This window comes from Nipponia nippon, unplaced genomic scaffold (genome assembly GCF_047370975.1).
Source record: "Nipponia nippon isolate SJK-2023a ecotype South Korea unplaced genomic scaffold, ASM4737097v1 scaffold_14, whole genome shotgun sequence".
NCBI lineage: Eukaryota > Metazoa > Chordata > Aves > Pelecaniformes > Threskiornithidae > Nipponia > Nipponia nippon.
Genome location: NW_028262330.1, coordinates 14,239,963 through 14,267,513, shown reverse-complemented (window position 1 = coordinate 14,267,513; position 27,551 = coordinate 14,239,963). Strand labels below are relative to the sequence as shown.

The following is a 27,551-nucleotide window of genomic DNA, read 5'->3' as shown; positions in this document are numbered from 1 at the left end:
CAACAAGGTCTCCCTGCAGCCTTCTCTTCCCCAGGCTGAACAACCCCAACTCTCTCAACCTTTCTTCATAGGAGAGTTGTTCCAGCCCTCGGATCATTTTTGTGGAAGCATGGCTCATTTAAAAGGAAATTCACATACCCTGAACACAGCAGACACTGTCTGGAAAGAGCCTCCCTTCTTCTTAGCACCTTTCTTGCCACCACCACTATCACCTTGGAAGAAGTAGATAAGAGGTGAACAGTTAGAGTAAGCAGTATGTTTTTTAGCCCTCACCTTCCTTTCTTTGGTCATGGGCCAATAAAATAATTAATTTTTAATTTTAAATACTGACTCGCTGCTTCATGAGAGTTTTAGTGAACTGCTGCTAGCTGGTTGTTGATCAGTGTATGGTATATTTGGTCTCAGATGCATGATTTAGGTTGCATCATAATGTATATTGCTTTGGTGGTATGGAACACTATGGCCTGATGTAAGTTTCATAACAGTGTACTTTGTGCTACTCCTCACATTGCTTTTACTTAGAGACATACTCCCATTTTTTATTATTTTTTAATTAGGTGAAAGGCCACAAGAATGTGGCTCAGCAGTGGACATTCGTTTATCAATGCAGTGAAGTCTTCTTTAGAAAAATCTCTTAATCCAATGTTCCAGGTGAAGAATAGAGATCTATTCTGAGTTATGGCAGCCCCAAGGCAGGAAGCAAATTATAGTCTCAGGAATACAAGTCCAAGCAGCTCAGTGCCTTTTCATATTTGCTGCACTGTTGAAGCCAATTACATCAAGACTTCAAGGGAGTCTTTGTGCTCCGAACTTCATGCCTTATCCAAAATTTTATCCCCACAACCTTTTCATCTCGCCTTCCTTGTATTGATGATATCTGCAAGGACCACAGCTGACTCATCCCCAGTATTTCCTAGGAGCTTGCTCAGACATGTTGTTATGTCAGCCAAACTGAACTGCGGGGAAGTCCCCATGCAGTACTCTCTTGAGCCTCAAACCTTGCTGTCCATATGCCTGATGGCTGAGATGACTACTACACTATACTGCCTCTTCTTTTTGCCCAGCATCCAGGCTGCCAGAACATTAGGTTTTTTGGTAGAAATCTGTGTGGTCAGAATCTTGGTAACGGAGACCTATTGACTGTCCAACTTGATGGCTTCAGCCACAAAAAAGGGCAAGAGATTGGACTGCTCTCTGATGCCCTTAGAGGACTTCTAAATTATATTCTCTGTCTCTCTCATTTTCCCTTGCAACACCAGGACTGCTCAGCTGGACATGAAATAGTTCCATGGTCTCCTTTTAGTTCTTCCAGTTCATCTCAAGAAACAAAACTCTGTCCCCAAAGACTATAAAGTGCTTTCACTTTGCAGGTATATTTGGCACCTGTCTAGAGGATGAGTAAGCATGCACATGTTTCACAACACAATAAGTCAGGAAACATACACCTCCTGTCACTGTTTTTTGGACTTGCTGAGTTTCACTTCTCTGCACCACATGAATGTGGTGTTTTCAGCAGTTCTGCATGTTGGTATCTTAGTTTTGGCATATCTGGATGCACACAAGAACAAGGTCACATTAGGGGATGATGGAGAGTCTAGAGTATACCACAGAGAGGAGAAGCAGAAGTAGACTTTAGTTGATTCTTGCCTTATTGATCATCACTGAAAACGCACTTACTTGTTTCTGCACCAGCATAGTTAGAGAAAAGGAAAGACAGCAGCTTCAGGGATGATTTCTGGTACAGTCCCACAACAGTTTCATTCAAGGGATCCTTGTTCTTGTCAAGCCAGCCAGAGATGTTGTAGTCCACCGTGCCAGCATAGTGCACCAGGGAGAAGTGGGCCTCAGCCTTGCCTTTGACAGGCTTGGGCTTCTGGAAGTTGTTGGACTTGCCCAGATGCTGGTCATAGAGCTTGTTCTTGAAAGAGGTGTCAGTTGCCTTGGGGAACATGCACTCCTCTTCCAGGATGGAGAAGATGCCCATGGGCTGAGAGAAATAGATGAAGAAAGTAAGTGGTGGGGAGAAAAAAAGTAAATAAAATGTCACCTTGCATATGATTTGTGGCTTGTTTCAGTGACTGTAATTTGTACTGCAGAAGTTCTTAATACATTACTAGTTATTATAATAATCAGGCAACCTATAATTAGTTTGTGTTGCTCAAGCTGCTACCCATGAACATGGCAACTCGACAATACTGTTTACGTGCATCTTTGAATGAAAGGCTATATATACATATATACGCATATTATAATCAATAATAATAATATAATATATAATATAATCAATTGTTTCGATCATCTTTACCCTACATCGTTAGGAAGTAGGTTTCAGCATCCTGTTTGTGGGACTGATGCTGTTGTGTATGTCTGTTACAAGCCATCAGGTTGTAATTGTCAATGTGGACTTAATTTGGTGGCTCCTCAGGAATGTGCATAGATAACTAATATCTAACAACTCCTGTCTCCAGTGAATGTGCATGATGGATCAGATTTTCCTCACCTTATATGGAGTGTAAATGGCAATAATCTGGCACTTTAGAATACCCATAGACCTTTAATTTGTCTCAGCATTGTATTTAAAATTGGAAGTACTTCAGTACAGAGATGTAGGCACATTCTCAGCGACATCAGAGCTTTCATCTGAGCTACATTAGATATCTTCTGATAGTGCAGATAAGCACGTTGTCTGATTTTGCTGGAGGCACTGGTGTGACCTGCACTTCATTGGCCTAGAGAGAATTCTAGGAGTTCCGTCTTTGTATGAACCTTTTTTTTAAAAAAAAGTTAATAAGATGCCATTAGATGCTTACATCTGATTTCAGCTAGATAGCTGCCAGATCTAGAATCAGGGATCCTCCAGAGCAGCAGCAACCACAGGAGGTGGATGTTGGGCAGGAATGTTGTGCTTTGAATGAAGATTTTGCCCTCTAGGTGTGGCTGCTGTGTGAGAGCTCTGGGGTTAGCATTCATCTTGCCTAACTGTAGGTGTCTATAAAACAGAATCTAGATCTGAGTTGGCTGTCCAGATTGCTCTTCTGTAATGGAAGCATTATAAAGACATTTCACAGAATCACTAACAGAATATGCTTTATAAGGAGATGATTTGCATCCTAGAAGTGTCTACTTCTTTCCTGTCATTACAAAAGAGACTACAGCATTAGATCAGTGTAGATGTTCTGATTCCTCTGGCTCTAATACTCTGTATTGCATAAATATGGGACACAAAATGTGTGGACACTGAAGAGTAAGTATGGATTTTGGGTGTTAAATATAGCAATAGGCAACAGGCACTAGCTATGAATGGTAGCGCTGCCTGTAGATGCTGCTATGTGGTGGGAAGTGTTGGAGGTTAGCAAGAAATGTGAGGCTCACGTGCAAAGGCTTAACCCATGGGTATGAAAGTTAAGCAGTGAACATGCATGTGGGATGGCTGAATCAGTCACTGGGCACTTGGCATGAATGATAGCGCTGGGAGCAGATACCTGCATGCTCCTGAGAAGGAAGATGTTTGGGTGTGTGCATATTGGATTTGCACATGATGTGTAGGTGCTGTGCACAACCACTGGACACTGGCTTGTAACATAGCAGTGAGGGGTTAATTTGCACTAAGATCCCCAGTGCAGTAGCAGGGGGCAGCGACAGAGGGGCCAGAAAGAGCTGTGTTGCTAGAAAAAAGAACTTAATTCTATCCATTACTGCAAAGAGTAAGACTCGAGGTTCACCTTACTGTTAAAGGCAGTCTTGTTAAAGGCACCAAATTAACACCATGCACCCCCTCTCCCTTCTACCCCACCCATGTTGGTCAGGACATCATTGTTTGTGCAGAGGCAGCCTGTCACTCCAAAAGCTTTGGTTTTATGAACTGCCTCTTCTTATATGAGAGGGCCATTCAACAGTAATGTATCAATTTATTAAGAATGACTGGACTAAAATAAATGACCATGAAAGAAATGTGCTCTCCTAAAATGAAAAGATTTCCTCTACCTTCTCAATGAGCTCAATGCAGGCAGCCAGGTCCATCCCAAAGTCAATGAACTCCCATTCAATTCCCTCCTTCTTGTACTCCTCCTGCTCCAGCACGAACATGTGGTGGTTGAAAAACTGTTGCAGTTTCTCATTGGTGAAGTTGATGCACAGCTGCTCCAGGCTGTTGAACTGCAAATTCAAATATAAAAAAATGCCAGTTAGTTTGAAAAAGTCATCAATGGGCAAGCATACCTACTGTAACTCACATCAAAGATCTCAAAGCCAGCAATGTCCAGGACACCAATGAAATGCTGTCTGGGCTGCTTGGTATCCAGCTGTTGGTTGATTCGAACAACCATCCATAGGAACATCTTCTCATAGACTGATTTAGCCAATGCACCCACTGAATTGTATACCTGTAAGAAACACAGCCATGACAGTAATGAAAGTTGAGTTAGCTTTAAAGTTGAAAGAACTGTCTGAACAAAATGAAAAGCTGATCAGCTCTCTAGGTACCTGTTGGACATTTTGTCCTTTAGTTACATATTCATTCCCGACTTTCACCCTGGGATAGCATAAAGCTTTGAGCATATCAGCAGAATTCAGACCCATCAGGTAGCCAGCTTTGTCAGCCACTAGGATAAGAGACAGCAAACGAGTTCAAAAGAGACAAAGAAAGGTGTCCTGGTCCTCTAGGATGTTTCTGTTACAAGGAGCTTACTTTCAGTGCTACTCAAATGCACCTATTGTCAAGGGAAGCTCCTCTCCAATGTCATGGAGAATGTTTTCCCCCCAAGAGAGGCAGCGTCTCAGCTGCAGCACGCTCCTCTTCCACATCTGGAGGGCTGCAGCAAGGCTTTGTCTTTATGTTTCTGTTTCCTTTCGGAGCATAAATTAAATCATTGACTTTGTGGAACTTGCAACAAACTTAAAGAATTTAGTTTCTGGAAGGGAAAATCATTCTCAAAGTGTTGGGCGCTTCATGGGACAGGGTTGCTAGCTTGTCTCCTGGTGCAGTTCACAAGCAAACTCTGCAGTCAACGCTACCTTCTGTGCTGTCTGGCTCTGCCTGCTCCTCCCGCTGCTTCTGCTTGAACTTCATGTTCCCGTAATGCATGACGGCCCCCGTCAGCTTGTACATCCCCACCTTCTCATCGGGGCTGAAGCCCAGGATGTCCACGGCGCGCTGCAGAGGCAACAGGCAAGTTGGGGCAGGTCAGAGAAGAGCAAGGGCTGAAGCACAAGGTGCTGTTAACAGCCATGTGTGATGCCATGGGAAGGTGGGGTTTCTCCCCCTGCCTCCCCGCCGCCTTGCCCGCACCAAGGGTGTGCAGCACCAGCCCGGCCCCGCGGCCGCCACGGGGGCTCTGCTGTACTCACGTCCGTCGCCAGCAGCTCCTCGCTGTCGTCAATACTGGCAACAGTGACTTCTCCTTGGCTCACGTAGGGGAAGTCGTAGGGGTTGGTGGAGATAAGGAGGAGATCTGCAGGTAGATGAGGCACCTTTGATGACACCGGGGCAGGTCACAGTGGAAAGGGAAAGCGCTCGCTGGGCCAAGCCCAGTACTGCTGACACTCACCAATGAGCTCTGGCTTTTTGTTGGACATTATCTGGTAAAAAATATGATAGCTCCTTTCACTGGGCAGCTGAAAAGTCACTCTGGATTTCTCCAGAAGATCTAACCAAAAGAGAGATGCCGTTCGTCTCCTGGTAAACTTGAGATCATAAATGCACAAATTCTGCATACACTGACTTGCTCCAACTCACAGGTTTCGATATCCGCAGAGGCCAGCTTGCCAGTTGTTCCAAAGTGAATCCGGATGAATTTTCCCTACCAAACAGTACAGATCAACCCACTGGTTATAGTGGTCAATGAATGAGCCATGTATTAGATGTCTGCATTCCGACAAATCTGAAATGAACTCACAAAGCGTGAGGAGTTGTCATTCCTCACGGTCTTGGCATTGCCAAAGGCCTCCAGCAATGGGTTGGCCTGGATGATCTGATCCTCCAGAGTTCCCTAGTTACAGGAAAAAAAGCTTCTTATCGAACTCCACTACAGGTTAATAACAAATATTGCAAAAGAGGTATTACAAACAGATCATTTTTACAGTTCATATGTGATTTTAACCTAAAATTTAGCAGAGTTTTTAAGCACTCATCAGCCATCACTTATGAATATTGCCATTGGTTTCAAAAGGAAGAGTGCTGAAAGACAGATCTGTATTTTGTTTCCTTCTCGTACCCGCTGTGATATACCAGGTACCATATACAGAGTCACTACAGTGGAGCTCAGGGAGCTTGAAATCTGTACAAGAGAGGTGCCTCCACATTCCTATTCACAAAGGCCATGGCAGCTAAAGAAAATGTGAAAATTCTGGGATTTTTTTCTGGAGGTTACTCCAGCCCAGGACACAGAGAGAGGTACAGCCTTTAGTAGGAAGCACCTAGCAAGGGAGAATGTAAAGTTTTGCAATTGCATTCAAACAACCAGCAGCCTTTCAGAATGCAGAAATACATCTCCAGACATGCTTCAAAGAGTGGGACATGGACAAAGCTTGAGACTCAGAAACCAAACTTAAAAAAGCAGAGAACAGAAACTCTCTGAGTTTTTTGCTGCATGACTGCAGAAGGAATGATCAACATGTAAAGTTTCGATATTGTATCACTCTTTTTAACTGCAAAAATATGAGAGGAATGAAGCTTCTGTGACTTTATGCCTCTCCTTTTCTGTGCAGGAAGCAGAGTCGCTGTGTGCTTTTTTGGAATGGTAGAGCAAAGCTTTTCTCAAGGCTTGTAGCAAAGTCATGATTGATCCCTAAGTAGTCAGGGCATGAAAGTGTTGCCAGGGATAATTTCCAGCACAAAAAATCAGGTTTTATCTAGATGAAAGATGCTCAAGTTGCTGCATCTTTGTACGTGGTGCAGCCTTTAACATCTTGGAGAGCAAGGGAGTGCCGTTCCCAACACTGTCTGCAGATGGCACAACGGGCTTAAATTAGTTTTTATTAGTCCACCATGAAGATGGACCCTATAAAATTAAGGGAACACAGGAGCATATGAAGCTCTGTCTTTTTTTTTTTTTAATTAAGGCAACACAGTAGCATATAAAGTTATATATATATATAAATAAAAAATCCCAAATCTCTAGAGTAATGCCCTCTCACGTGTATCTTTCAGCTTTCTAAATGAACTTCCTCATTTGAGAGGAGATGTGTGTGAGTGCAGCTGACTACACCAACCCCACACCTTTTTAGTGCCCCACTGTGACCAAGAAACTCACAAGGGAGCACCATGCATGCAGAACAGCATGGAAGAAGACATGGCAGTTCTTTACACAAGTTCATTCTGGATTCCTGTCTACAGGCTGGGTGACAAAGTGCTGGAGGCTGAGACAGTATTCTGGGGAAATGCTGTTACGTGCTTCCCTTATTCATATACTCTTGCCTGGCATCTGATTTCAGCCGGCATCTGAGATAGGATGCTGGGCAAGACAGAACTATAACCTGAGTGTTTTATTTAATGTTCTTATGAAGGGGCACATACTACTGTTACAGAGATCTGAATACTAAAAAAATAGAGTATTCTGTGAATAAACTTGGAAGAGGACAGAACAGGTGGTTGTCCGTCTGAGAGCCAGGTGATTTTCCTTATATCAAACATGGTCAGTACATGTCTCAGCTGTCTCAAAGTTTTTCTGAGATCAGTCCCAGCATAGTGAGCAGCTGGTGAAAGCTGAGCCCAGGAGATTCTGAAATGGTGCTGATGGAAAGAGTGCTTGTGATGAACTCTCCTTGGCCATAACAATCCATCAATCACAAACACCTGCCTCTGAGTGCGAAAAGAATATTCAGCCTTGGAATCTCCTTAGGTTCTGCTGTGCCCTTGTGTACTCAAATAACACACTGACACGTGTCACCCACTTTGATGCACATACCATCTCACAGACCGTGGTGACATACACTTGTGCCACAAGGATGTTTGTTGCTTGCTCTGTGCTAGGGAATGAAGCCCACGCCTTGCAAATGCACCAGTGGGCTCAAATTGCAGCAGCTGGGCTGCTCAGCAGAAAGGGGCATCAGAGCATGTGCTTTCTTCCCTGGAAGGATCCTTTCTGAGGTTACTTTCTAACTGTCAGGCAAGTGGTCCCAGCTGTCCCAAGTCAGTCCCTTTTCTTATGCTGCCCCTCAGGGCTGTTACGTTCATCACAGGCAGGAGAACAAGCCGGTGCAAACTACTACCTGATGCAATTGAAATGACTCTTAACTTCAGCACAATCACTCTGGAGTTCAGAGTTCCTGCACTTCCCCTGTCAACAGATATGAAACAAGGAATAGGAATGGCACAACCACGTGCCGTGGGAACCAACTGCTCTCTTTACACTTGCAGGCACTCAGGTGCTGTGGATGTGGCTGATCTCGTAGAATACTAATGGATAGATGCATAGACAGACAGTCGGCACAGAGAAAACTGCTGTCTTATATTATCTTCCTCTCCCTGTTTAAGACTTCCCCTGTGTAAATGGAAACTGGAGAGAAACTGAGTCTTGGGCCAGTAAGAAAATGTTTCTTTAAGTAAAGTTCCTCTAAGGGAGGGAAGGAGGCCAGGTAGCAGGGGTAAACGAGTGTGGGTGTGCTTGGACTGTGCATCCTGACTGTCTCCTCAGTTGTGCTACACTTTCTGCCTTTTGATAGTCCTGCAGCCCAAAAATATGCATTCATTATTTCTGCTCTGCAGGCACAGTCTTGGTCAAACACTGGAAGGGGGAGCCAATGACATACCTGCATTTTGCCAGGCTGTTGGTCTTTCTTCTTCTCACCAGTAACTGCAATTGTTGCAAAGTACTGGATGACACGCTTTGTATTCACAGTCTTCCCTGCACCGGATTCCCCGCTGTTGAAATGAAAATATTGTTACAGGAAACAGGAAACATTTTTGCTTCTCTGTCAGCTTTGTCACACATACCAAAATGTACTCACGTGATAAGGATTGACTGATTGTTACGATCTGAAAACAAAGTCACAGAAAGAGCTGTTCAAATGAGATGTGGAGAGCTTTTGTTCCTCAGACATCACTAACTGACTTCAAGGGAAAGAACTATATTGTAACTGTATTTATCACTTTGTAGCCAGATAAGGTAAATTCTGCATTAGTCTGCATGTGGATTTTTTTTGGACAAAGAGGGATGGAGCAGCCCAAAATCTAACTCCAAGTGGTGGTTCTTTATAAGGCTTCCCACTTACTATTTGTTTTCTTTTATGTACAGACCTCAGTTTAAATATTGTTTAATTGGAATCAGATTCTCTGCTGTGTTTCTTCCTTACTGTTTCTTTAAATTCCGTACTAGGAGAGTGGGCACAAAGCCATATAGCTAGCTACTGCCTTTCCTTCATTATCTGACAGCGCAGAGGTCATTAAGGTGCCACGGGCAGACTAATCTTGACTTCTGCCAGAGGGCTATGGGAGCTGTTGCCATCAGGCACTGAGTAGAATAACACCTAAGATGCCTGAACTGTCAAGTGTTCCTTGACCAAGCAGCCAGCCCTGCATATGTCAGGGTTTCCCATTCTTGCCAAATGACTCACCAGTTAGCATGAACTGATAGGCGTTGTCAGAGATGGAGAAGATGTGTGGAGGGGCCTCCTGGCGCTTCTTGCCTCGGTAGCCAGCTACCACCTCCGGGTTGTACACCGGCAGCCACTTGTAGGGGTTGACAGTGACACAGAAGAGTCCCGAGTAGGTCTGCGAGGAAGGGAGACAGCACGTTGGCTTCCACTTAGCCTGGCAGAGCAGTTCCACCTAGCCGCCCAAAGGAAGACTGCTGCTGGTACTTACGTAGATCATCCAGGCTGCATAACGCTCTTTGAGGTTGTACAGCACAGCGGGTTCATGGAGGTGTGTCATCATGGCCATGTCCTCAATTTTATCAAATTTGGGAGGATTCATGGGAAAGACTTCATCATCCTTTACAGTCACAGTCTGACAAAACCAGAAGGGAACAACAGGAGAAGGAATCTAAGCCAGGGAACTGCCTGAACTGGAGGATCATGTATGAGTAACAGCTGGTATCACTTACTGTATCATCATATGTTTTAACTGTGACTTTGCCACCTTCTCTACTCTGTATGGTACCTTTCACATACATTTGCTTTTCATCCACTACAAAACAGGCTGCCTTAGCATCAAATGGGCGATTCTGGGCTTCAATTCTCTCCTTCTCAGGCTTCCGTAAATAGGGAGCAGCTTCTCCAAAGATTGCCATCTCTGCATCTGAACTCATGGCTGGAGTTGCTCTGGAGGAATGCAGAGAAGTTTCAGAGAACCTGTGCATTTGTAATTTATATTTATCCAGAAAGTGATCATGCTCAATGACTAAAAGGAAGAAGAGGACTAACCAACGTCAGGCACTTAACTTCTGCCTCAATTTTAAGTACCCACTGAAGAAGTCCTAATAAAGAAAGTCCCTTTTGTAGACAGAGGTGTCTTTGAAGATATCCCCCTTAAACGGGATGCCTGTGTGCCCAAGTGAGGGCAGAGAGAATATTAAGCTAGAAGTCTTCAGAAGCCTCTCCTGCTGTACCTTCACCTGCTATTCACCCAGCTGCACAGCCACATACTTCTCAAAGCCGCATACACATAGCCACTCAGATAGCTTGTCTCATTAGACATCTAAAAATTTAGACACAAGTAAGATCCATAAGTTAAGCAGATTAGCTCTCACACATAATTTCTAAGTGGAGGTATTATTTCCACCCTTCTGTTTTCTATCTTTTAATACCAAGCAGGGAAATTTCAACTAGCTTCTGTCTGTACCAAGCACTGGAACAAATTGCGAGCGTCAATCATCACCTATCTAAAGCCAAACATATTTATCATATGAATCAAATATAAAATATCCTTTTAGATCTGTGACAAAATTAGTTAATAAAGGAATATAATTATATTGAAGGTAATAATGAATAGCATAGTATTATCTAGGTAAATCAGTACTTGATATAACATTTCAATGAACTTTAATTACAAAGTACTTTTTAGCTTTAACGTATTATATAGACTAATATTGGTTATGAATCATTAAAAGACAATTAATGTGTACCAATCATTCAGTTAGGGATTTGTCTAGTAGAAATATTTCAGAAAACTGCTTTATGCTTGGTTTTATTTTACATTTTTAGCAATATCTAGTAAAAATTCTTCAACACAAATAGATGCTATTGGTTGCTACAGTCAGAAGGACTGACATGGATAATTCAACATCATCTGGAAATAACACAGGCAGAAATAATGTAGGCAGGAACTAGCATAAACAGAATGTTCTTCCCCAGGTAAGCTAATATACAGGCTAGCAAAAACAAAATAAAAAAATTCTAAACTCCTGCTACTTCATGGGCTGTCTGATGCACTGCGGTACTAAAACAGATAAAAGGACAGAATTGAACAACTCAAATTCCAAGGCATCACAGTACTGAAACAATCAATCAACACAGAATGATTTTATGTGCAAGAAAACGATGAAAGGAGTCTGAAGGCATTTGTAATGCTGCTTTTGGTCACATTGCTGTAGAAGTGCTGTTCTCTCTCAGCAAAACCTTTCTGCTATGGGATATGCACCTTGCAGGACTCTGAGGGACTGCATCTCTTAAGAGCCTTTAATACGCAGGAATTTCAAAGCACTGAATCCAGAACCTTTAATGTACATTGAAGGTATTCTATGTATAGAGAGGCCAGCATTTTTGCCTATGTGATCCTGCCCCTGAGTGGCTCAAGGGAAGCAACATGAAAGAAAGAGAGAAATTATTTCACAGTGTCCATGAAAAGGTTAAGCAGAGGATCAGAAAATGCCAATAGGTTATCAGAAAATTTCTCAAGGGGCACAGTCTGTTAAACTACTGAATGTCTGTGGTGGGAATAGTGTAAAATTCAGATCTTTATGCATTCATGAACAGAGAAGAAGGCATTCTCTGGGAGAATAACCTGTACTTCCATCCCTTTCAGCTCCAATATCAGTGAGTGTTTTTTGGTATTAAGATGGAAGGCACATGTGTGGACGGTTCCTTCTGTTGCTTTGGTGAACTCTCCCAGTCACTCAATCACTAACCTTCCCTAGAAAACCTAGAAGGGAATGGTGCATATTAAGTTCTCTGTGAAGGTAACTTTTTGTACATAAACATCTGCCTATCAGACAGGAGACAAGATCGTCCTGAACTTTGTCTGGTTTCAGGACCTATGTGATAAGCCAAAGTCAGCATATAATGTTCTAGACCTTACCCCAGAGAAAACTAACTGAAGGCAGGATAAGCTTAGACCCTTCTTGAATTGTACTTTGAGCCTCCTCTCTGAACACAACCTCAGTTTCAGGCTTCCAGCAGTTGTGCAGATGGCAGGGGGTGAATTTTAATTGTCTATAAATCCTGTAATCTCAGGTTACACCACAAAAATATATTACTGTCACTGTCTCTCATGTCCTCTTGGCTAAGCCTGAGTATCTGTCATTTTTCTTGCACGATAAATGGAATATTTTCTACCAAGAACTGTGAATATGCTCATATTGATTAAAATAGCATATATATCCTTTTCAGTGAACCTGGTTCTGCAGCATGGTCTTTTGACACCTGCCTTTGCCATTGTTTGGGTGAGCTTCATTCATTGCTCAGGATCAATTAGCAAAACTACACATTATTTGTTAAACCCTTACCTTCAGAGAGCCCAGGAGGAAATCTGCTTTCAATATCTCTGTGGAATGGTTAAAGAAAGGACAGAGAGAGTTAAATCAAAACCAGTCCATTGTCTCAAGCATATGTTCTATCAAACATTGAGAAACCTTGTGAGGTCTGTCCCAACAGCTGTACACAGAGCCTTACAACTCTTAAGCTAGAGCCAAATCCCACAGAAAATCTTGTGTTCTTCCCCACATTACCATGATCTGCAGAAAATAAATCTAATGTCTAGGAAAAGATCAGCTATATTACATATATTTTCCCAATCAATTTCAACTGCCTTCAGAGTTAGTTTTCCCGTGCCTTTCATAGGGCTTGGAAGTAGCAAAGTTTGTAGAAGGCCCCTCCAAGGAATGGCATGGCATGACTCTTCTGCTTCTGCTTGTGCCACCGCACTGGAGTGGTTTGGGTCATATAACCTTGACATTGCATGTAAAGCATGACCAGAAAGCAGGGAATGAGAGGAAAAGCCCCTATGTATTCCACCTCTTTGCAGAGCTGTGGAGGTGCCATGGTCAGAGTACGAAGCAAGCAGATGGGACTTACCGTGAGATGCTGAGGTAACAAAGAATAAGGTTGCCTTCAGCCGTGGCTCTTTATATGTAACCTTCTGCCCACACAGCATTCAAGCGCTCTATTTTTGGTCAATAATAATTTACTCTTTAGTTGTAAACGTGTTGAAGCTCTGATCTCTCTGCTAATTACTCAGAGACAGGATTGGTTTAAGGTTGTATGGAGTCAGCTGCACTGACCTGTTCTTTTCACATTGCTCTGTGCCAGGATGGAGGATGGAGAAACCGAAAGACAGCTCTGATAATGCCAAATAAGGCAACACTTGGGTCCTGGCTTCAAGAGCTTGCTTTAACCAACAAGAAGGTGTTTTTTTTTTTTCTAATTGTGCACAATTATTTCCTTATGGACTATGATTTTAAGGGATCCCATCATATCCTCTCTGTCTATCCACACGTGCTGATAGAGAAGGAGGAAGACTTAGTGAGGCAGAATTTTTCTCTCATTAAATTTCTTTATACCACTGTGTGGGGTGCTGGCAAGCCTGAAACCAGCCTCAAGCTTGGGACAGAGTAAGACAAATGCCAGCTTCAGGACCACAAGGCAGTCTTGCAGTCCTGGGCTGTAGGTTTACAATACCTGAGGCCTGCAGGCATACTCAAGGTCTCAGCCTGCGGGAAGGAGCCTGGCTTCTGTGCCACTCTGTTATCCTGTAGAGGATGTCATGGAGCAGGCTGAACATCTAACCAGAATAACTTTGACCTGCTCTGTAAGGGTATGTGGAAGGAGAGTGTTTCTTTAAGAGTATATCTGGTTAAGGACCGTTTTTTACACCACAAGGGGCAGTAAGAAAGGGAGGAAGCCATAAACAAGAACGTGCTGGGACACAAACCTGACTGACAAATGGTAAGGAAGGAGGTGATGGGAACCAAACCCTGTCAGTCACACTACTTGATGAAGGCATGTGAGAGTGTGAAAATGTTTATTCCAGCAAGGTTACCAGATCAGGGACCTTGTCAGTTGGGAAAATAAGGTAAAAGGGGGAACAAGAAACAATATACAGAGACACAGACCTGACAAAAGATGGAGACAATGAGAAGAAAGAAGCCTCGGTTCACACTAATTGATGGGCTATCAACAAACTACAGGTGCCACTTCCAGGAAGATCAACCTGGACTTCATGACTGATAAGACTGTGAACCAGGGGAGATCCCAGACAGGGGTGGGGTGGGTGCAGGAACTGACAGAGCTGTACAAACCCATGAGGGGATGTGTAGGGGAAGGGGGAGCAGGGAGGAACGAAGAGGGGGGTAAACAGAAAAGGGTATAAGGGACTGGTCGCATGTAAAATGGGGCCAGTCAGTGCGCTTGTCTGGCTGAGCCCTGCACCTGACCACCGCAGTCTGTCCTGTCTTCTTACATCTTCTTATTAAATCTTTTCTTGACTAGCTCTCTGTGTAATCTCACTCCCTGTCCCATGTATGTGTATGCATGCATGGACTAAGTGCCAGCCACTGGTGAGGCCTCTGTGTGTGTGTGAGTAAAAATTGGTGCCAACTACTGGAATTAGGCTGGGGGCACCCCTGGCCTGTGGTGTCAGCTGCTGGAGCCAGTGGGGTCTCATCATCAGCTACTGGAGTGAGTGGGGGTCTTTAGCTTCCAGCTGCTTGGATGGTAATGGTGTGTTCCCAAACCCAGCTACTGGGGACACTGGGGTGAGTGAGGTGAGTGAGGGGCTCAGTGCCAGTGGTTGGAGTGGGACCAGAATTAACAACCCTTGTGCCTGGTGCTGGCTGCTGGGGGGAGCTGAGCACCTGTGTCTTCCCCAGTCCCCGTGTGCATGGTGTGTGCATGTGCATTCACCAGGAGCAGGGGGGCCTCAGGTCCAGGCTGGGATATCAGGCAGGCAGGGAGTTTATGCTGGTATGCCCAGGGGGACTTGTGAATGTGGGGTGCCTGAGGGATGAGTGTGTGAGTGCTGCGTGTTTGCAAATATCAAGCTGGACCAGCTGGCAAGTAGGTAACTGTGGGGTGGGTCAGAGGGTCGGGGTCCGAGCAGAGGTGCTGGGAGGACAGAGGGATCTGAAAATGTTCATGTGCTTGTGAACCTCGTGAGCGTGTGTGTGTGCCAGCAGCAGTGACCTCCTGTCTCCGCCAGTCCCAGGGGAGGAGGGGATGTGTCTGTCTGTGCTCATGTCATGTGGGTCCTGTTGATGGCACCGTGTGGGTGCTGTTGATAGCAGCATCTTGGCTGTGGCAGTCTCTGTGACCACTTGTGTCAGCATCCTCTGTGTGTGTGACTCTGTGTCTGTGTGTCTGTCTTTGGGACATGTGTTCAGCTTTGCTACTGGTTGAACCCACAAACGGGAAAGTGGCAGCTGCGTCCCTCAGCCTGGGCAGAGACCCTGGGTCCCTGGGCAAAAGGCTGGGCTCCAGTGGCCAGGCAGGATTACCGGGCTGGAGTGGCTGAAGGAGATGGACATGTGTTCTAACATCACTTAACATGTTCCATCACAGAGGTGCAATGGTTTTGGGAGGAGGTGTCGGAAACTAAAGTTTTTCACAAGCATTTACTGGAGCCCTGCTGCATACCAGGTCCCTGTGTTAGGAGTGTGTAGGTGGAGACCTCATTCACAAAAATGCTCTAGTTGGACATGGTGACAGCTTTTGAGTTGAGGATGTGCTGCCTGCCAAGTCATGAGTGTAGAGGAGGAAATTCCACTGTCAGGAATGAAGGAATGTCCCCAGATAAGCACTATGGGCCCCTCAGAGGTGGCTGTCCACAACTGACACTTTGTCACTGCTGCCGGAACTTCCCACTTCACCACCTGTACCAGTAAGGTACCACCAGTGGGAGCTCACCATCATCCTTCCACTGCATCCTTGACCTCTTGAACCACTATAACCATTTTTCACTGCAGCACCCATCCTTGGACAAGTGTTATCGCCACTGCCATCTCCCTCAGTGAGGATGTCTCACTGAGGTAGAAGGAGGAAGTATGAATGCTTGGTTTTATGTGTTGTCTCTGAAGTTTTGGTTTATATATTGAATAAAAGCCCTTTTTCATCTTTTGCACAGACTACCTATCCATACCACATCTTCCAAAGCCAGTCCACATTTGAACTTCCTGTTTGATGGCAGTCATTAGTAAGCCATGTGACAAACAAGTGGTTACCAGTGTGATGACAGCACAGCCAACTCATATTTGAAGGAAATGGTCACACTGGCAGCATACTATGAACTGAGCCTGTCACAGGTGAAGAGGTATAATGTGGCAGTACCTGATCATAAATGCAACACTGATTTGTTTGAAGAAGCTGTGTGGGGATAGAACATTATAATAGGATGGTGTTCTCCACTCCTCTTTTCATCCTCTCTAGTCATGGATGTACACTTCTCCAAACATGTTGGGATTTTGCTACACATATCTATCTCCAGCCTCATTCCTAGTTCACATCCCTCCCCATGTTCACCTGCAGTCCTTCCATGCTCCCTAGCCCAAGTCTGTCCCTAACTGTCTTTGGGTCCTCAACCCTGACCTGTCTCTAACCGAAACTATCCATGTCTATGTGCTGTCCCTGATGTTCCTCAGGTTCTTAGTGCTGGGCACTATGAAGTTTCCAGTCTGCAGTCCCTACTTAATCTAGCCTGTTCATTGCCTGAGATTAGCCTAGGAATCAGTCATAAAGTTTGCTTGCTTTTTATCTCCTATTCTCCTGTTTAAACTATCAATTCCCAAGTCTGTGTGTGCTTGCCATTTCTGCAACAGCCTAATCAGTCTCTCAAGATCTCTTACTGGAGGTGCTCATTGGCCTTATCTTTGTCCTGGCAGGACTATGAACAGCGGTAGCTACTGGATATTAGTTATGAAGGTGGTAGGGAGTAGAAGTAACCGTGTCTTCTGAGTGTAGATGTCTAAGTGGTGTTATGTTGGGCACATAGATGTTGACACATAGGGATGAAGATCAGCATTTTCTAAGAGCTTTGACTGGGGGATGGGATGTAGTTGAGAGTAATTGTTGTCAAACACAGGGCTGTCTGAAATGGTGTCAGCTGGCTGCTTTTAGTCACATGAATTGTATCCCATATTTCTGTTCTCTATTCCTTTGTCTCAGTATATGAGCTATTAGTCAGAGAAAGCACAAAATTGCATTATACATCAAAGGAGGTGGGACTGAAAACTCCTAAAATCAGCTGCTTTCTTCCCCCCACCTTCCTCTTCTTCAGTGAGAGACCTAGATATAATTCCTTCCTCTGTCATGGGCCGCTTCAACCTATAAAACCTTTGGACAAAAACATAAGAACAGACATATTTTGTCCCTCAAATCCATCGTGCTGTCCCCAGCCATGGCCAGGACAGATATGCAGGAAAGAATGTAAGAACAGGGTACACATTTAGTGCTACTTACCCAAAGTGCTCTCCCAGCCTGCAAAAGCTAATGGTTCAAGGAATCCCTGATCCTGATGTTATGCCTTTAGATTAAACAGTTCTTAATGGATTTCTTCTATGAAATTATTCAGTCATTTTTGTACTCCTGTAAGCATTTAGCATTTACAGTATCCTGTAAGTTAATTACACTTACGAAAAGCAACCACTTTTATTTGTTCTCAGCCATCCATCTGAAAAATTAATTGGTGTCATCTACAGTGAAACATTATTTCCTATCTACCCTCTTTTTCCACCCATGCATTTATACTCCTTAATAATTCCTGATTCAGAAGGGATCATATTGCTTTGTTCACTATTGTTATCCTTCTCTAAGTCTTCCCTGGTTCATTCATCTCCTTTTGGGGTATGTGTAGCTACATGCAGTATTCAAGCTGTGAGTACATCACTTATTTATACACTCATGTAATAATTCCTCTTTGTGCTCTATTCCTTTCCTAATAATGTAAAACAATGGATTTCCCTTTTTGAACGATTACCAAGCATAGAAGCTGATGTTTTCAGAGGAATAGCTATTGCATCTGTGTGATCTCTTCTGAGTAGTGATGGTCATCTTAGAACCCATTTCTGTGTGTAAAAATGGGATTACGTTTTTCTCATGGGCATCATTTCACATTTATTATTATTAATTTAGTCTGCAGCTTTATCACTGAATTACAATGAGGAAAGCAAGGAATGAAACTCTCCATCCTTTCTCTTGAAGCTGCTCTGATATGAAGAAAAATTTCAAAGTGTGCTGAGTTAGAACAAACATGAGCAAGCCGGAGATAACCACAGCTCTGTAGGATCACCAGCAAGGAAGTGTCCATTTATACTATTTAATCAGTGGTTGCTTGCTATAAAATATATGAAGAAGCCTTTGAATAAGGTTTATCATGTAGATTAAACAGATGGATTTCCTAACCGGTTGGAAGTCATCCCTACTTCTCTGCCTGTGTCCCAATCGCTCCTGTAGACTTTTTTTTTTTTTTCTTTTCTCTTGAAGAGTAGAACTTCAGAAGGAATGTTGAGAATGTTAATCCATTCCCACATGGGCCTATGCACACGCTGTGAGCTTGCTGAGAGCTGTATAGCTATGGGAATGAGAGCTTGGAATCTGAATTCCACAAATTACACTGAGTTGATTTCAGATCTCTCATAGCTTGCATAAATCCTCTTACCATTGGATTATTTTATACAGGACTTGAGGTGGCAAAGTAGATTTGTCATCATTGCCTCATCTTTTCTTTATTTTAAAGACAGAAGAAATATTTGATTTAAACTTTAGAGGACATGAAATCTTATCACCTCTTTATAAAATTGACCCAGATCCTTATCCAGAAAGAGATGGATTTTCAGATGCATTGTTGTCATTGCTTCATGTTGGTTCAATCCAGGGAATGTCCGTGGTGCATTTACACTGTTCTCATTGGCTGCCTGCTATTTCGGTACGCTGTATAGGAAGTAAAGGCATCTAAGACGGTATATTGGATTCTGTTACAGAAAATGGACTCCTTCAAGTCTGGCATTGCAACATGCAGTGTTGAGCTGTGTCCTATTTAGGCCTTTTCTCTTGCTTCTTGAGTCTTTTTTAGTATGTTTTTTCAATGCTTTTATTACACTGTTTTTTTTTTAAATCAGAGTTGTTGCCAGTCTGTCGCAGTCTGGCCTGAAGTGTGAGCACAGACATTGCATGAAATGACAAAGATAACTACTCAGATGTGGAGATAATATTATTACTGTATTTTTCTTTGACCGATTGCTATGTATCAAAGATTTAAATTAGCTGTGCTGGTTGCAGCACCGAACTTGCATGCACTTTTTACATTTTAGCAGTCTCAGGACCTGGTTTTGGTACCCGTCCTCCCCCATCTGTATTACAGGCTGCATTCTTCATTATTTGCTGTATGCACTTACATTTGCATTTTAATTATGTGCATCTTTAGCTTAACCATAGGGATAATGGAACCATGATTACTCTTTGTCAGAGACTGTTTTGTCTTTTATATCTGACTCATCTAATTCTTTGGTAATAAAAGTGATTTTGCATTTTCTCCTGGGTCATTTTTTTGTTAAAACAGTTTTTGGTGAAGAACCAATCCTTTCCAAAAGCACACCCACCCACTGGTGACCCTACACAGACAGAATCGTTTTGACACCTGTCAATTAAGCAATTTTTAATCTATATACTGTGTACTGCTCTGGTTTTGTGGTGTGCTGGCTTACCAAAATACATACAAATGCAAACTGGTAACAGATCTATGTGCTATTAGTATTGTTGCTTTTAACAAGAAAGTATATAAACTCATAAATATCAACACAATTTAAGCTACCTTAGAAAGACAGTACAAATGACTGTATTTAGTTTGGCATATCAAGTATTCCAGTGGTTGCCTCAAATCAGTACCAATATGATTAGTCTATTATTTACAACACTATTGTAAGTGTTACAAACATTGATAATATTTACAGAATTTTAAATTACTACCTGCCCTCTGGGGGTTCCCCAATATTTCAAGAATTATTGAAAATCAGTATTAATGATGCTTTTGAAATATAATGTCTGCTTGCCAGATTGTCAGAACAAGTTAAATCAGAAGACACATGCGGAAGGAAAGAAGAAAATGACTGGTATGGAGTAACTTCCACCTGAGGAATGACTAAGTAGACTTTGAATCTCCAGCTTGAAAAAGATTCAGTGGAGAAGGTAATACGGGCAATATAGGTAATATAGGTTTAGTCTGGAGAAGAGGAGGCTGAGACGAGACCTTATTGCTCTCTACAACTACCTGAAAGGAGGCTGTAGCGAGGTGGGGGTCGGTCTTTTCTCCCTAGTAACGAGTGATAGGACGAGAGGAAATGGCCTCAAGCTGCACCAGGGGAGGTTTAGCTTGGATATTAGGAAAAAATTCTTCACCGAAAGGGTGGTCAAGCATTGGAACAGGCTGCCCAGGGAAGGGGTTGAGTCTCCATCCCTGGAGGTATTTAAAGAACGGATAGATGTGGTGCTTGAGGACATGGTATAGATGGGCTTGGCAGTGCTGGGTTAACGGTTGGACTCGATGATCTTAAGGGTCTTTTCCAACCTTGACGATTCTATGATTCTATGATTCTATGATATCTATATTACCTAAAAAATCCAGAGTGTCATAGATGTATTCAGTGTCTCTTTTATGTAAGAACTATGCAACAGCAGATGAAAATAGCAGGATGATGGTTCAAAAGAGATGAAAGGAGATGTAATTCGTTGGCAGAAGGCATAATGGATGGCACCTATGGAAGGCATCTGACTGCAAGGGTCAATGAGAATGACTACCCCAAAGGAGGACCTCTAGAATAAAGGAGAAGCAATAAGGATAATCTTCCAGCATGACTGGGAATTCACAAGTTATTAGGGGAGGACCTGGGCTCATGAGAAACAAGGGACTGCAGGTGGTGAAGATGATGAGTTTCAGGAATACTAGCAAACCATGTCCAGACTGTGCATATCTCCCCAGCCAAAAGGAAATACCCTTAGGGGTGATGACAGTCCCAGATTTGCGATTGCTGCTAGCAGATACAAAGAACTTTTAGCCAGAACCTCTCTTTTATTTTGACAAAAATTCATTCTCTTTTCTTAACAGGTAATGAAGTCTGACACTGCCTCCCTCAGGAAATCCCAAATATCTGTAAAGCAGCCCTCTGCACACCATTTATTATGCCTCTGGAATACTGAAGATAAAACATCATTGCTTCCACCAAACTAGAATGGTGGAGACAGGTCCATACCATCTTCAGGGTACATTGTATCTTCTGTATCTTTGTCTCAGGTACAGTCTCCTCTGAAAACCTGCATGAACAGCAGGGAAACCAGAAAAGTCCCTCAGGGAGAGAGAGAAGAAGCCAGAGTGCAGAGGCATTTGTCCAAAATGGCCACAAGAAGATAATGTAAAGAAGGCATGTAAAGACTCAGAAAACATCATGTACCAGGAAGATTTGTTGAAAGTACATTTTAAGTCAATTCAGGTAAACATACCAGGTAAGTTCTAGAAGTACCGTATATATCTATGCAGATATAGATATGATATTGATGTGATGTCCATCTTGACTGATGCGTTGTTCATACTACTCATTTTCACATGGTATATGCAGATATGAATTTGTCAAAAGCGTAAATATGGCTTGAGTCTTTTACAGCAATATATAAATTTGTGCATTTGATTATCTTATAAATTCTTTGCTCTTTGTGGATAAAAGAGTGTTTGTTTTCTCTGTTCCTGTGCTTCTGGCAGGACTCCTCAGTTCCTTGCATTTACTGTGGGGTGCAACACCACACCTGCTCATAGCACTAAATAGCTTTGATCCTGTTACAGTTACCCAGTATCTTTTCCATTGGATGCCTATGAAGAGAGAATTTTCCTAGTGCAAGTGGCCAGTGAAGTAAGCCTGCCTACACTAAGTCCCCAAACTACTAATTGATAAGTAGCTGTATCTGCAACTGTTTGGCACCGTTGGGACAGATGGACATTTTGATCTGAACTAATGTAGCTATTCTCATGTTTCATACTCAAGCCCCTTTTCCTAGGCCTTTAAACAGATGCATATTTGTTCCTCATACCATCCACCTTTCAGACCTTTTATCGCTGCATCTTAACAGGTTATTGTTTTGCTGTTATTGCAGTACACCAGGAAGAATGAAAGGGGAAGAGAGGCAACTAACTTCTTGTTATCCCCCATCAATTTGAACAGCTTCTGAAAATATAATTTTTTGTGGCTTTAGCCTTCATGTAGGATTCTTCCATTACATCTTTAGTGATGCAAAGTTGCCTGGTCTTTAAGATCCTTAATCTGCACTAGAAGTTCTATAAGTTTGGCCTGTATGCTTACCTGTTCATGCAGGTCTCTGAAAACCACAAAGATATACTCTATCATATACATTATTAGAGTTCATTATGGAATAAAGCCTGTTCCCTGTGCTTTAAATTATGTGGTTGCAAAGTTATGTGGGACTGGTTCTGGAGAAAAGGAGGAAAAGAAACACCATCCACAAGTTGCAGAACTGTGACATGACTCACTGCAATTTAATGCCGTGGTAACCCCAGAGTTTCATTTGGTGATGTCCTGTTTATTGAAAGCTTTTTGGCATACAGTCTCCTATTCCATGGGCAGAAGAGTAAGAATTCCTCCATAGCTCTTCTCAGATTAGACAGAATGATTTTTAGGCTCAGAGGATCAGTGATGGGAGAATAAATGCATGTTCATGGAAAGATGTCTCTTCAAATATGTTTTTTGAACTCAGCAAGTGTTCCTGCATTTAATAGAAATGTATTGAGCTGTGAAAATATGTACTAAAAGTTCATCTTCTCAGCCTGACTTTAAATGACACTCTTTTCTAATGAAAGTTGAAAGATAATTTATGTAAAGGGAAAAGAAAGTTAATCTAAACTTGTCAAAAGTGTATGATACTGCATGCAGATTTTCTGCATCACTGAGCATGAGTTTGACACTGCACCAAGGCCAAATAGAATTAATGATAATCTTTGAGGGATTCCTTTCTAAAAATATATTTGCAAGCTTTTTTCACAGCTGTCAACTACCCCCAGTCTAGAAGAGGTACTGTTATAATACTGGAACATCGGCATTGAAGATGTCTTTCAGCTAACTACTGAACACTGCAAAATGGTCAATGATCAACGATCAAAGAACACAATATTGTGTACTTTGGGGGAAACATGATCACTATCCTAAATTCATTGTTCTAACTTTTTTTTTCCAGCATAAAGCAGTGATATGATCACATCTTCAGGTTGTTTCAGCAGTTATAAAGTTGGCAGCAATCCATATTCTGTGCAAGTTACTGACAAGAACTACTTATTACCTGGTGGCCTGTGGGGCTCTTTCACCATAAATGACAGGTCTTCTGCTTCCTTCTGCCCTTCCTGAGGCAACCAAACTAGAAAGCGATTCATTACCAGGCCATCATTTGTACCTTGGCATTGTGAAGGCAACACACCACTTTTTTCCCAGGCAATTCTGGCAGCAAGAGTAGAAGTAGAGGCAGGAGCAATTGAAACAATACAGATTGTTTGATCCCACTTAGAGCTGGTCTCACACCTGTGCTGTCTCCTTGTACAAGAGCAAATTATGTTGCTTATTTGGGATGTTGTCTAGTAGCAGCAGAGAAAAAAAACGGTGTTGGGAGAAAAACAGCTTGACTTCCATGTCAGAATTGTTCAGCTAATAAAATTATGATGATTGTACATTCTCCCTGTTGCCAAATAGACAAAATGAATAGTAACAAGTGGCCAAGACCAGATGGGATTTACACAAGATTCCAGAAAGTCGCGGGGATGAAACAGCTGAACTGTTGTGTGTGAGCTCTTACTAAAACTGCCTTGCTTTTGGAGATCTGGAAGTTGTCTGGTACAATGCTAATTTTTAAAAAGAGTTTCAGGGAACTGTGGCCCAGTAAGCCTGGTGCCTGTACTGGGAAAAGAGTAGAAGCTAATAATGAGTAGAATTTGAGGACACACTGGTAAACATAACATACTGAGAAAAATAGTGTTTGTAAAGGGAAGTCATATTCCACAAAACTAGTGGAAAATCAAAAAAAGGTGGATAGGTGGGAGAACCAGCTGGTATTGCCTTAATGAATATCTAAAAGCCATGTGAGAAGGTATATCACCTTTCTTAAAGAAGCTAAGTGTGTGTCTGTGTTGTTATATGAGATAGTTCTGAGACGTGATCCTGGACAAGGACAGGCCGATAATTATTACTGCAGACACATGAGTGCCCCTGGGGATGGTCTCTGAGTGTCCAAAGTGGCTTGATCTGAAGCAAATCCCAGGAGCAGCTTGGGGGAAAACTCACTCCAGCAACTCTATTTATAGATATATTGCATTAGAGCCCAGCACAGCCCCCCGGTACTGCCTCAGTGGGCCTTGGGTCCTCACACTCCTTGTGTAACCTCACAGCCCTCCTAAATAATGTCACTGTCCCATATACCCTTGCTATCCTTCTCTGTATAGCCTGCTAGCAGGTTAGAAAACAGCTATCATTATTTTAAGTCATTAATGTACTGAGTAATGATTACCAGGGTGTCAGAAGGATCTTGCCTAGTGCTAAGTATGCCACTGCTTTTTCTACATCTGGGACATCAACGTTGTGCTTTGCTTGAGCTGTTTTCTATTCAAAGTAGCAGTAAAGACAGAGTGGAGAAGTGACCTTCTGACACAGTCAAGACTGCTTTTCTCTGTTACCCTCTTATTGCTCATATCTGCCTCACCTTTCTCCTGTAGTCGTGACAGCAGTCAGCTGCAGAGCTGCACTGAGCCCAGGGCTCTGCTTTTCTGGTGGCCACTCAGCACTACTTGGCCAGTCATCCACTCCAAAGCTGCTCTCCAAGGCATCTTTGTGGATGCAAGCTGAATCCAGCTCCCTCAAGCACTGCTACTCTCCTTGCTATGGAAATATTTGGGATGATGGATACAAGAAACAGTGGCATTTGTGAAATGTGCTGTAATTCTCTAGTTTTTAAAACAGACAAACAAAACTCTGCATTGTCCTTTTCTTCCATATTTAATAGGGAAGACGCTGCACCAACTCTTTTTAGCTCCCTTCCCCTTCTTCCCAGCTGAAGCCGTTTGAAGGAACTCCTCGATACTCTTGTGACAGCAGTTCAGCAAGCCCAGGATTTTAGAGGAAAATGCAACATGCTGGATCCGATAGCCTGAGAGCAGCAAGACTGCTGCAGCTGCATGCCCTCAGGTCCAACCAGGCCTGAGGCTGCAGATGTATTCCCGGCAGGCACGCACACACAGAGCACACGTATACACCCTGCGGGGGAATCACACAGCTATGCTCTGCGCATTATTGGCAGTATTCACATATGCACTGTCCCCATAGTTACAGTACTTACAGCTACAAGTTTCATTTCAAAGAAAGAATGAGAAAGGCAGGGTGTAGAGACAAAGGAGGCAGGGAAAAGGCAAAAAGCACAAAATCCTTAATAGGAAGGTGAGGCTGAAATTTGCACCTTTCATCCCTTCTAAAGGCTCATAGTGTTCCTGTACGAACTGGAGCCCTATTACCAGACTTCATAAAATCAGAAACTTCTGTGAGTTGAGGACACTCATTTGTAATTGTCAATATCCCTTTGCAACTCAACTTCCAACAAATGGTTTGCAGAGAAGCTGGCCTTAGCTTTCTGGTCTCTACCTGCTTCATGGTCAATATAGTTAGGACTCAGTTTATGGTGGCTAACAGTTTTTCAAAAGAAACCAACTCTACTCCCAAAGCTAATTTACACACCACTCTTCACATACACAATTTTGTGTATGTATTTCTCAGTCTATCACCCTGGTTAGTCCAGGAGTTTCCCTCACAATATTCCAAATGTTTGGTAAATAATTCTAACGGATAGAACACATTTGCAAAAGGATCGGTTCCCTCCCCATATTGCGAATATTGAATCTGCTATTTTGGGAATACTCACAGGTCAGCTGGCTCCTGCCGGCTATGCCAGATGTTAATGGAAAATATACCACGCTGGATCTGACAGCCTGAGAGAGGCAAGGCTGCTGCAGCTCCATGCCTCCAAATCCATGCCCCCTGGTCCATGCCCCCTGTAGCAAGGTTGAAGATGCATTCCCGGGAGGCACAAACACACACAGAGCAAAAATATATGCCCCATGTATGTGTTTACATACATAAATACATCTATACATATATAAATCGATATATACATACATACTTATGTACATATTTATGTGACTGATCCTACAGATCACAAACAGACAATCAGAGTGTTTACACAAACACAGACAGCACCAACAGCCTCATCCTACCTCTCTCTCTGGCTGAGCAGGATGGGGGTCTGCTAGCAAGAATATAAATACATATCTACAAGGTGGATCCCTCCAGCAGCTGGGCTCAGACACTCGGTCTGGCCAGTAGCTGCTCCTGGATCACAGTCTCCCCAGTTGCTGGCACCTGGACATACAGACCCCTAACGCTGCAGCCCCACTCCAGTTGCTGGTACAGACTGTCCCCCCCTCCACATGCAGCTGACTGGGACTTCCTTGGTCCCGCAGCTGACAACCCCACTCTCTTGCCCCTCAAGATACGAACACTCTCACACCTGGGGCTGGCCCTTAGAGACCCACTCACCCCTTGCTCCCAGGCCATCTCACCTGCTCACCAGCTGGTCTGGCTTGATCTTCACTAGCAAATACACATGCTTACACACCTGCACTTGGTCCAGTTGTTGCATCATGGACACGTGGGCCCTCCAGCCCATGGTCTGACTCCAGATGCTGCACTCACACCCCATACACACTGAGTAGGGAACCTGCACCCAGGAGAGACCTAGAAAGGAGTTTAATAACAAGACAGGACAGACTGCAATGGTCGGCTGAAGTGTACATACGACCTGCAGCACTCCACAGTCAGAAGAGGTTTGCTGTACTTGCCACAGCATTGCACAGCCCGGTGACCACAGCAGCGGGGTTGGGCCGCAGGCAGCTGGCAGGCACGGGCTGTAGTACGACATGTCTCGCGGAGGGAGGGACCTGATACCCATGCGTGATGAGGTGTTGTCTGTCCCACAGGAATAATGTCATCTGCTGCTGCCAGCGGGCTTAGAAACTCGCCCTCATGGCTGAGTTGCCCTGTTAGGTTGATAAAATGGACCTGTCAGCTTTGGTTTCTGTAATGAACTGATACAGATCGCAGAGTTTGGAGGGCTTTTGCAGCCCATGTTTTGTAATCCAGGGTTTCATCCTGTGCATACACTGCAAAGTAGATAGGAAAGAGCCTGTGTAAAAGCAAAATCCTGTCTTTACACTGGAAAGCAAGCAAAGTTATTTTCAGAGAAGGTAGCTACTATATAATATTTGTATCTGTGAACAGTTCTTTGGCAGGGAAGGGGGTTTCTAAGCAAGGAGGCTTTCT

At 43.3% G+C, this 27,551-nt stretch overlaps 1 protein-coding gene across 1 annotated transcript in view; it reads right to left on the bottom strand.

Annotated features, from left to right (window-relative positions):
• The window catches only part of LOC104018848 (myosin-4), a 34,600-nt gene extending 24,353 nt beyond the window's left edge, over positions 1-10,247 (bottom strand). The window contains exons 1-15 of the mRNA XM_087750438.1: positions 10,044-10,247; positions 9,803-9,946; positions 9,553-9,709; positions 8,947-8,974; positions 8,749-8,860; positions 5,895-5,987; positions 5,735-5,798; positions 5,547-5,645; positions 5,347-5,450; positions 5,014-5,152; positions 4,483-4,601; positions 4,233-4,382; positions 3,985-4,155; positions 1,678-1,987; positions 139-212 (exon numbers count right to left, since the gene is read on the bottom strand). Of these exons, the coding sequence (XP_087606564.1) occupies positions 139-212; positions 1,678-1,987; positions 3,985-4,155; positions 4,233-4,382; positions 4,483-4,601; positions 5,014-5,152; positions 5,347-5,450; positions 5,547-5,645; positions 5,735-5,798; positions 5,895-5,987; positions 8,749-8,860; positions 8,947-8,974; positions 9,553-9,709; positions 9,803-9,946; positions 10,044-10,247 (1,968 nt within the window). The remainder of the gene's footprint in view (positions 1-138; positions 213-1,677; positions 1,988-3,984; positions 4,156-4,232; positions 4,383-4,482; positions 4,602-5,013; positions 5,153-5,346; positions 5,451-5,546; positions 5,646-5,734; positions 5,799-5,894; positions 5,988-8,748; positions 8,861-8,946; positions 8,975-9,552; positions 9,710-9,802; positions 9,947-10,043) is intronic.
• Between the last annotated feature and the right edge of the window lie 17,304 nt (positions 10,248-27,551).